Source organism: Periplaneta americana, chromosome 8 (genome assembly GCF_040183065.1).
Source record: "Periplaneta americana isolate PAMFEO1 chromosome 8, P.americana_PAMFEO1_priV1, whole genome shotgun sequence".
Taxonomy (NCBI): Eukaryota; Metazoa; Arthropoda; class Insecta; order Blattodea; family Blattidae; genus Periplaneta; species Periplaneta americana.
This window is the reverse complement of record NC_091124.1, coordinates 524,431-535,000: the sequence shown is the minus strand read 5'-3', so window position 1 is coordinate 535,000 and position 10,570 is coordinate 524,431. Positions and strand designations below refer to the sequence as shown.

General features: G+C 40.3%; 1 protein-coding gene across 2 annotated transcripts in view; it reads right to left on the bottom strand.

Annotated features, from left to right (window-relative positions):
* The window catches only part of path (solute carrier family 36 member pathetic), a 186,242-nt gene that overhangs the window by 36,921 nt on the left and 138,751 nt on the right, over positions 1-10,570 (bottom strand). For both annotated transcript variants that reach the window (XM_069832233.1, XM_069832232.1), the window contains exons 4-5: positions 7,600-7,707; positions 4,531-4,803 (exon numbers count right to left, since the gene is read on the bottom strand). In XM_069832233.1, the coding sequence (XP_069688334.1) occupies positions 4,531-4,803; positions 7,600-7,707 (381 nt within the window). The remainder of the gene's footprint in view (positions 1-4,530; positions 4,804-7,599; positions 7,708-10,570) is intronic.

The window sequence follows — 10,570 nt, the reverse complement described above, 5'->3', positions numbered from 1 at the left end:
CAACCAAAATGCGTTCCAGAACTCATCAACTCTTCGCTTGTTGCGTTCCCTGGAGGCAGTTCGAGGGCGACCGCTACGAGGCTCATCTTGGATGCTCTTCGAAATGTTTCACCATCTCCTAACACTGCTGGCGCCCATGCACGCTGAAGTCTGAGGTGAATTGCAGCAGCAGATGTTTCTTCTTCAACAGGAATTTAATAACAGCACGCTGTCGAAACGAACCATCGTTGTCGACCATTTTGCAAACATTGCCTGTGGTCACATGATAGTAGTTAATGACGTCACAATATGTCAGTACATAGTGTAAAGTCTTTAGATTATGATCATATAATCGTTTTTGTTACATTGTTGACATTGAAATTATAGCACTGTGTTGCTCATGACTTTCAGTACGGTCCTCTGCAGTTATTCGGTAATTCTATTAGAGTCAAAATTATTTTACGTGGCGTTAATGTATCACACGAAACCCTTTTGGAAGAAGACGTGCTGAAAAATTTTATCAACCGTTTAAAATCTGTTACCTTGAGCCGGTTTTGGACCTGCTAACTTCGACATCTACGAAACGAGCCCATCTTACGTAATTAGCAACAATTTGAGTCGTATTCAGTCCCAGTATTAACAGAGGAACATCGTGCAATGTACACAAGGCCGTCCTTATTTGCATGCGGCCATGTAATGACTTCCATTAAAACGCAATGCTTGTAAAAACGCGTTCAGAATTGTACAGCGTTTGTTATAACGGTGCAAGCCATCCTTCATCCGCCTTCACTGGAATCTGCTGACGGTGTTGTTACGTCGATGTGTAGAAAACAACAGAAACGCTGAGAAGCAAAAAAGGCGTTTCTCACGCGATGAGAACCGCTTTACGAAGCATTCTGGTTTATTCCTATAAAACTGCGCTAAACCTCCCAAAGTCCGTAACTGTAAATTTTATTAAGATGGCAGTTCTTCATTTAAGTACCCTTCCAAATAGCAAATAATGACAAAGTATGAAGCATTGGTGTGAGATTCTGCTAGCTGAGCGCCGGCTTCATATTCCGACCAGGACGGCGCTGGGGCAGGATTTCACTGGTCGTTACCTTCCCCTCCCTCTATTTCGTAATTCATAGAAGAGTGTAGAATGGAACTGGAAACCACTGTGTCGTATTTTAGTGTTAGTTCCACGAGAAAAGTAAGCAATGGAAATGCCCATTCGATAATAATAATAATAATAATAATAATAATAATAATAATAATAATAATAATAATAATAAAAATAATACAGTAATAATGGGTTAGGATGAGAGGAGAGGATGGAAATTTACGAGAACCCAGGACCACATGTCACTATATTATTATTTCTACTGATGTTACAATCGATATAAAAATGTTTCCAACATCTAAATTAACCGACAGTTTTCGTAGCAACGCCAATTGTATACTCTTCTTCTAAAACGCTCGTAAAATGCTTTTTTATTTTTAGTAAAAGAGTATTTTCCCTGGACAAAAAATACAATACGAGGAATGGAAAAAAATTACAGAGAGAGGAGGGGAGAGCGAGATGCAACGTTATCCCTGCGGTGGCTAAGTGGCCAGACCTCCGGCCTGTCACGCAGACGGCCCGGGTTCGAGTCCCGGTCAGAAATTCAGTGACACTTATGGCGGACAAGGTCGCAGTTGGGTTTTTCTCGGGGATCTCCCGTTTTCCACACATCAGGCGTCTACACCATTTCTCCATTTCGTCATCATGCCATAGCATTCCCTGAATGCCGGCTGGCGACCCACGGAGGGGGCTGGCCTAGGGGCGATGGGGGTTGCTTGCTCGAAATCTGGGTACGCAGCGAACCCTAGTGTAGTCAGCCGGTATGGGTTTGGGAATGCGCCTAGCTTGAGGGTAAGCGCAGTAGATCGTAACAGGTCGCAGTGCTGGTTCATTTTTGTATATACTTATAATTTATTAATAATTCACAAAGTTAATACATACGCTAAACAATGTGTCCAATATTAACAATTTCAAATATACAATTGTAATAACAAATTTTATGTAATACCCTAGATCATATATGTAACAGATATGTCGGGCTTATAGGCTTTGAGGTTAACAACTTTTGTCAGGTTTACTACGCTGCCATCTAGTTGTTACATAAGGAGTCACGTTTGCATTGCATTAGCGACTGTGCTGCCATCTCGTGTTCGTTTACGGCAGACGGGTGGCGATCCTGGCGGTTGTTCTCTTCAAAGTGCTGCCGATGTTAACGTAGCGAGGAGTTATCTGTTACATATATGATCTAGAGTAATACTAATGTTGTTTGATCTAGCCACTTAACGTTTTTGGCCTATCTTTCACTTATTGCTTTAGTGCAAGTTTCGACCTTTATTATAGACCATAAAACTTATTTACTGCTTAAGCTGAATTTCTTTTCTATAGTCCCGTCGCTCTAATTTCCGACAGCCAATCGCGTTGCAGGTCGGCTACATTTAAACGTGTGCGTCTTGTGATTCGCTTATGAAGACGTTATTCATTTCTTAAGGCTGGATAAATACTTGGTATAATCGCCCGCCATTTTGGCTCTTTCGTTGGCGTTCGCAGAAAGCACACGAGGACGTTATTTGCCGCTCAATTATTTGCTGAATTACAGTGCGTTTGATTTATTATCATAGGAGCTACGACATGATAATGTTTAACGGTGTGGCTAATAGATCCCTCGTATGGTAGCTCGGCAACGAAAGAACAAAAATGGCGAACGATACTACCTACATAGACTTTATAGAGCCTTCACTTCCTAAGACGTAAGCAAAGGGGAGGAGTCACGCCGGGAATAACAGCGTCGCGACTATAGTGAAGCATGTGGAACGTACAGAGCCAAAGCGCGATATTGCAACTAAACAGCATTCTGCCTTTTCTCGCCCCGATAGCGGACAGCTTAGCGGGCGGGTAGACGCCCAGGCTGAAAGGAAACTTTGGGAATATTATAAAATTGTCCACTTCGTGTATGACGCCAGAAAGGCGAGTGACGCCATTGGCTGAGGGATTCGGGGAGCTTCTTGACTTCGTACAAAATTTTGTCCAATATTCTTTTGAGAAGATTAACTCCATATGTAGATGAAATTATTGGGGATCATCAGTGTGGTTTTAGGCGTAATAGATCGACTATTGACGAGATATTTTGTATTCGACAGATAATGGAGAAAAAATGGGAGTATAAGGGTACAGTACATCAGTTATTCATAGATTTCAAAAAGACACATTACTCGGTGAAGAGAGAAGTTTTATATGATATTCTTATTGAATTTGGTATTCCCAAGAAACTAGTTCGATTAATTAAAATGTATCTCAGTGAAACGTACAGCAGAGTTCGTATAGGCCAGTTTCTGTCAGATGCATTTCCAATTCACTGTGGGCTAAAGCAGGGAGATGCACTATCACCTTTACTTTTTAACTTTGCTCTAGAATATGCCATTAGGAAAGTCCAGGATAACAGAGAGGGTTTGGAATTGAACGGGTTACATCAGCTGCTTGTCTATGTGGATGACGTGAATATGTTAGGAGAAAATCCACAAACGATTAGGGAAAACAGGGGAATTTTACTGGAAGGAAGTAAAGAGATAGGTTTGGAAGTAAATCCCGAAAAAACAAAGTATATGATTATGTCTCGTGACCAGAATATTGTACGAAATGGAAATATAAAAATTGGAAATTTATCTTTTGAAGAAGTGGAGAAGTTCAAATATCTGGGAGCAACAGTAACAAATATAAATGATACTTGGGAGGAAATTAAACACAGAATAGGTATGGGAAATGCGTGTTATTATTCGGTTGAGAAGCTTTTATCATCCAGTCTGCTGTCAAAAAATCTGAAAGTTAGAATTTATAAAACAGTTATATTACCGGGTGTTCTTTATGGTTGTGAAACTTGGACTCTCACTTTGAGAGAGGAACAGAGATTAATGGTGTTTGAGAATAAGGTGCTTAGGAAAATATTTGGGGCTAAGAGGGATGAAGTTACAGGAGAATGGAGAAAGTTACACAACACAGAACTGCACGCATTGTATTCTTCACCTGACATAATTAGGAACATTAAATCCAGACGTTTGAGATGGGCAGGGCATGTAGCACATATGGGCGAATGCAGAAGTCCATATAGAGTGTTAGTTGGGAGGCCGGAGGGAAAAAGACCTTTAGGGAGGCCGAGACGTAGATGGGAGGATAATATTAAAATGGATTTGAGGGAGGTGGGATATGATGGTAGAGACTGGATTAATCTTGCTCAGGATAGGGACCGATGGCGGGCTTATGTGAGGACGGCAATGAACCTCCGGGTTCCTTAAAAGCCAGTAAGTAAGTAATTAGTTGAATAGAATATTGACATATATGCAGTGGCGGATACTCGTAAATTAACGAAAGAAAAAGAGAAGAAACATAATAATTGGAGAATAAGAATAAAAGAAAATTAACAGTCAAGAGGAAAAGGAGAAAAAGGAAAAAAAAAAAGGTGAGCGAAGGATGAAGAGAAGATGATGCTGGAACATGAGAAGATGCGGCAGACGTACCTGGCGAACCGGGCGTACTTGCGCGCCCAGGGCGGCCCGTTGGCGAAGGCCACCTCGCCCACCTCGGCGAAGCTCATGGCGGTGACGCGCGTGCGGTAGTACAGCTCGTGCGCGCACTTGACCAGGATGTAGGCGCAGTGCGTGCAGATGACGGCCACCAGCACCGTGCCCACCACGCCCGCCGTGAGTCCCGCGTTCTTGAAGGCGTCCGGCATCGCCAGGATGCCCGTGCCCAGCGACGCCTTCAGCAGATGCGTCAGCGTGTCGCAGTCCCTGCGGAAAAGCATAAGATGCCAGTTGGAACTAACACAGCGTGTGTAGGGAGATCGTGGTTGTCCCTTTAGTAGAAGGGCAGGACGCTGTTGTCGCGTACCCTTAAGGCTGGTTCACAATAAACCGGGAATGGAAACGACAATGAGAACGAGAACGGAAATGCTAAAATATGTATTTTAATGTGAGCATTCACAATAGTTAATTGTGAATGTTCCCATTTAAATATATTTATTTTAACATTATTTCCGTTTTCGTTCTCGTTATCGTTTGTTCCCGGTTTATTGTGAACCAGCCTTTATTTATACAAGCCGGTAATATGCGTAATGATTAGGTACACCAGATTTTCGCGAATGAATTTTTTTTTACGAATGTCTGCTAATCAGGGTTACCAGATGTCCCGATTTGGCGGGACATGTCCCGATTTTCATATAAAAATCCCGAGTCCCGCTTCGATTCGAGACAGAACGCAAAAAGTCCCTCCTTTAGAAAATTAACATCACTTTTAGGCTATAACTTTATCACCACACAGTAATTATTTTCTTCTAGGTCTAAATAATTGCAATAAACTTAAATTAATTTTTTTCACAGTGTAGGTTTACACATTGGAAAAAAAACAATGTTTTGGCAAGTGTAAGGCTTGTGACAGCGAATGTATGTTAAATGATTGGTTTCTGGCAGTACACCTAATATGCCAAGTCACAAAATACATATAAATATTTTGTCACATGTGATGCCGACTTTCAGAATTAATGCTTTACGATAATTAATAATAAACAACTGGGGAATCTATGAGACAGAACTACTGCAATTAAAGCATTGAGTTGAAACACGCCAGAGAAACGTGATATAACTTACAGCCAGATAAATATTGTTTTGCACTTCGAAACTTGTACCTACAATATGTTTTTTTATTAAAATTAGAATTTCCAGACTGATATTAGTTTCTTCAACTGCATATAAAGTTTTTTTTTTCTGTATAGTCATGTAGCACGTATGGGCGAATCCAGAAATGCATATAGAGTGTTATTTGGGAGGCCGGAGGGAAGAAGACCTTTGGGGAGGCAGAGACGTAGATGGGAGGATAATATTAAAATGGATTTGATGGAAATGGGATATGATAGTAGAGACTGGATTAATCTTACTCAGGACAGGGACCGATGGTGGGGTTATGTGAGGGCGGCAGTGAACTTTCGGATTCCTTAAAAGCCACAGGTAAGTAATTAAGTAGGTCATGAAAATGTCAACTCTGCCTATATTCGTATCACTTTTTCTTTAAGACAAAACGTAAGTACTATATATGATGGAAAAGGGATGTCCCTCCTTGGTAGATCTAAAATGTGGCAACCCTGCTGCTAATTAGCCTATGTCAATAGATCTAAAATTGTTACAGGTATGAATGATCCTCGTTCACACCTATAACAGTTTTAACTCTCTCGACTCAATTACCAGAATATCGTGAAAAAAAAAATCATTCGCGAAAATCAGGTGTCCAGAAAGATCACGTAGTTCAAAATCGCATTACTATTAGCTTGAGGCATAAATTCGTAGCGTTTTTGTTAATCACAACACTGCGTTGCTAGGAGACTGTTTATCGTTTGTCATTTGGAGTGTTGTGCTTGTAAATACGCCTTTAATTTTGCGGATTTGAAGAAAGTTTGTGCTATCTGTGGAGTAAAGGAGATGAAATGTCAAGTAAAAAAAAAAAAAAAAAAAAGAACACTTCCGACATATTCTTCTGTTTAAGTTTAACAGAGGAGCAAAGGTAGCGGAGGCTGTTCGAAACATTTGTGCCAAGTATGGAGAGAATACATCGGAGAAAACAATGCAAGAAAATGGGTCTGTTATTTCAGCATACAACACCTTGCGCAGAAGTCAGTGTCCATACACAGAAGAAGATGATATGCGTCTGGTGGGATAAAGAAGGCGTCGTGTACTAGGAATTGCTTTCCAGTAATGTAATCATAACTTCTGACAATTATTGCCAACAACTCAGATGCACTGCGGCCGCAATTGAAGAAAAATGAAAGGGAAAACTGCATCAAGTGCTGCTGCAACACGATAATGCACACCCGCACTCCGCTAACATGACGAAAGCAGCTGTCCAGGAGCTTGGCTGGGAGGTGATTCCACATCCCCCATATACTCGTGATCTTGAGCCCACAGATTTCAACCTTTTCCGTTCTCCATGCAACGGTCTTCAAGGGAACTCCTTTGGTAATGAAGATGCTTTACAAACTTGGCTTGACGACTTCTTTAACTCCAAATCAGCATTTTTCTTCAGAAGCAAAATAAAAAACTACCCCAGGCTGGTGAAAAGTCACAGATAATGAAGGAGAATGTATTGCTGATTAATTTCTGTCGTCTGTTCATCTCAAATAAAAACTTTTGTCACAGTGAAAAACGCTACGAACGTTTGCATCAAGTCAATACAAGCGAATTTACTGCTGTTTCAGTTTCACAAATATTTAAGGCTCGGAAAAAGTTCGACGAAAACCTGTCCGTGGTAAGTGTGTAAGTTGTTTTATTTTTCGGCTATTGGAGCTCATTAGTAGAAATGGAAAGCTGTGTGCAGTGAGCAAAAACGCGTCACACAACTTTCGCTTCCATTAATTCGGTAATTTTTCATATTTGTATAATACTTAGTTATATCCGAGACGGAATTATCAAAACTGGTGACTCCAAAAGTGTGTCCTCTCCTTTTTTAATCTAGTCGAGTTCAGAACTCGGGTCATTCGCGTTGAAAGCCGACACTGCATGCATTCTCACTTTACGTTTTGTTATGTGAATACAACTTACGTGGTGGCATGGTCCAGCTTTCGCTCCTTGAATGGATCAAAATTGTCCTTCCCATCATGGTTCATGTAGAGAGCTTCAGGATCTTTGGATGTCACACTCACTTTGTACCTGCAACAAACAGGTGGCATTAAACAAAATTTAACCTCTTTCCAGATTATACTCAGCAATTAAAACAACAGATGTCTGTCATACTTCCACGATCACATTCTTACACATCTATTTCTTTCATGAAATTAAAAAGTTCAAAACTGCAGTAATTGTCTACTTTCTCGAACTCCTGCCTTTGGAATACAACACACAATACTAAATGAGTTTTCCATTTACGTTTCCTCTCGACCTCAGGAACAAGCTTGCTTATAGGTCTATCCGAAATTGAAGAAGAACCTTGCCCACTAACAGAAAAAAATATTAGCTAATCTTGGTTCCAGGATTAAAATTGAATAACGTTAAATACTAGATTTTGTATTACCTTAGCTCATGTATGGCGTGTCGTTTGCTGTTTGGGTATATTATTACAAAACTGGAAATGATTTTTCTTTTCGTATGAAGTGTCATAAATCTGCGCCACTGCAGGAATGTAAACGTTTATCTATGAGTGACGTCACACGTTTGCAGTTAAGGTTATTGCGTCATGATCTCACAAGCAAACATTTTCATGGGGGGGGGCAGATAAAAAAAATAATTTTTTCTTCCACAATTTTAATAATGACTAAACAAGTGCTTAAACACATTTTGGCCACTCGAGAACAGTTACAAGGGCCGCTCAGAAAGCACGTACTGTCGGTGACTCAGGAGAAGGCGAGAGCGGACTGAGGAGGAAGGGATGTGAACAGATATAGTCCCGTCGCTCTAATTTCCGGCAGCCAATCACGTTGCAGATCGGCTACATTTAAACGTGTGCGTCTTGTAATTCGCTGATGAAGATGTCATACATTTCCTAAGGCTCGATAAATACTTAATATAATCGCCCGCCATTTTGGCTCTTTCGTTGGCGTTCGCAGAAAGCACATGACGATGTTATTTGCCGCTCAATTATTTGCTGAATTACAGTGCGTTTGATTTATTATCATAGGAGCTACGACATGATAATGTTTAACGGTGTGGCAAATAGATTCCTCGTATGGTAGCTCGGCAACGAAAGAACAAAAATGGCTAACGATACTACCTACCTAGACTTTAAAGAGCCTTGACTTCCTAAGACGTAAGCAAAGAGGAGGAGTCACGCCGGGAATAACAGCGTCGCGACTATAATGTACGACAACACGTGTAATATTTGTACTGCAGTAAGCGGAAACATTAGGTCTCCTTCTGTTCAACTCAGCTTTAATTTACATACGCATTGATACTCATGTTTCCTGCACAGTAATAACCTGGCTACTGGGATGCTTATCTGAGCGATGTTTACAATAATCAACAGCGAAAGTCAAGAAGGTCACGTCCACATCTGTGGAGTAACGGTCAGCGCGTCTGGCCGCGAAACCAGATGGCCCGGGTTCGAATCCCGGTCGGGGCAAGTTACCTGGTTGAGGTTTTTCCGGGGTTTACCCTCAACCCAATACGAGCAAATGCTGGGTAACTTTCGGTGCTGGACCCCGGACTCATTTCACCGGCATTATCACCTTCATTTCATTCAGACGCTAAATAACCTGAGACGTTGATACAGCGTCGTAAAATAACCCAATAAAATAAAAAAAAAAAGAAGGTCACATTCTTTCCGCTCGTCTTCTCCTGAATCGAAACGCGTTCTGATTGCTTGCTGGAACAAACCTAATATTGTTATTGCAAAATATTATAATGCTGTACATTTTTTTTTTCCGAGAACGGGCTGTTGCAAACCATGGCCTACTGTATTCTGCTTCAAACATTTCAGCCAGTGTTGCCAACAGTTGTTCGTATAATCCCGCTAGATGACTTTCGAAAACCCGCGATTTTCTAGCAAATATCTCTAGATTTTAATGTATACTTATTACTCAATAATAATAATAATAATAATAATAATAATAATAATAATAATAATAATAATAATAATAATAATAATAATAATGGTCAAGATAGAGCACCCACCCGCCAATGTAACGAATATTGCACACTATTATCATTGCCAATGTGGCGCTATAAAGCAATTTTTGAACACTTTTATCACAGACAACATATTTAAATTCTTATTGCACGATATACGTTACCGTTAAAACCCAAAATCCGACAAAACTGTTTCAACTAGCAAAAAGTAATTTTAAAATATAGATAGATAGAAAACGAATTTTCGTAAGATCTAGAATCAATGTCAGGTTAGGTTTGGTTTGTATAGGTTTTTTTAGGCTTTTGCCAAACAAAAACCTAAACAAACCAAACCTAACCTGACATTGATTTTAGATTATACGAAAGCTCACTTTCTATCTTTATTTGCTTAAACTAGTTTTTACTAGCTGAAACTGGTTTTGGCGGATTTCGGGTTTTAACGGTAACATAAATAATATGGAATTATCACTACATTAACACATCCATTTTTTCACAGAACACACACTGAATGAATTAAACGTAATTATGAAAGCCGCTTATAATGCTAATATGAATTTCATTTCAGAATTTTAAAGATTAAAAACCGCTAGTATTTCCGCTAAGCGGATAATATAATTTTACCCGCGAGATGGGTATCCAAAAAAGCTAGATTTAGCGGGAAAACCGCTGAATTGGCAACACTGATTTCAGCGTCAACGTCTTCACACATTCTGCGAGACAAATGCAACCCATAATAATAATAATAATTCGTACTGCTGGTGACCTCTGGCGGCGCTTTTCGGTCTTGGCAGTATCATCGTGTCCTGAGCGCGTCACGCGTTTCTCAAATTTGTGGGGACCCATATTTACGCAGATATTCACCCGGCCAAGACTGGCTTCAGCAAGGTCTCATGGCTGCACTTTGGCTCGTGGCTTTGAAGGCTTTTTCCATGCCATTCATGGGATCATAAAC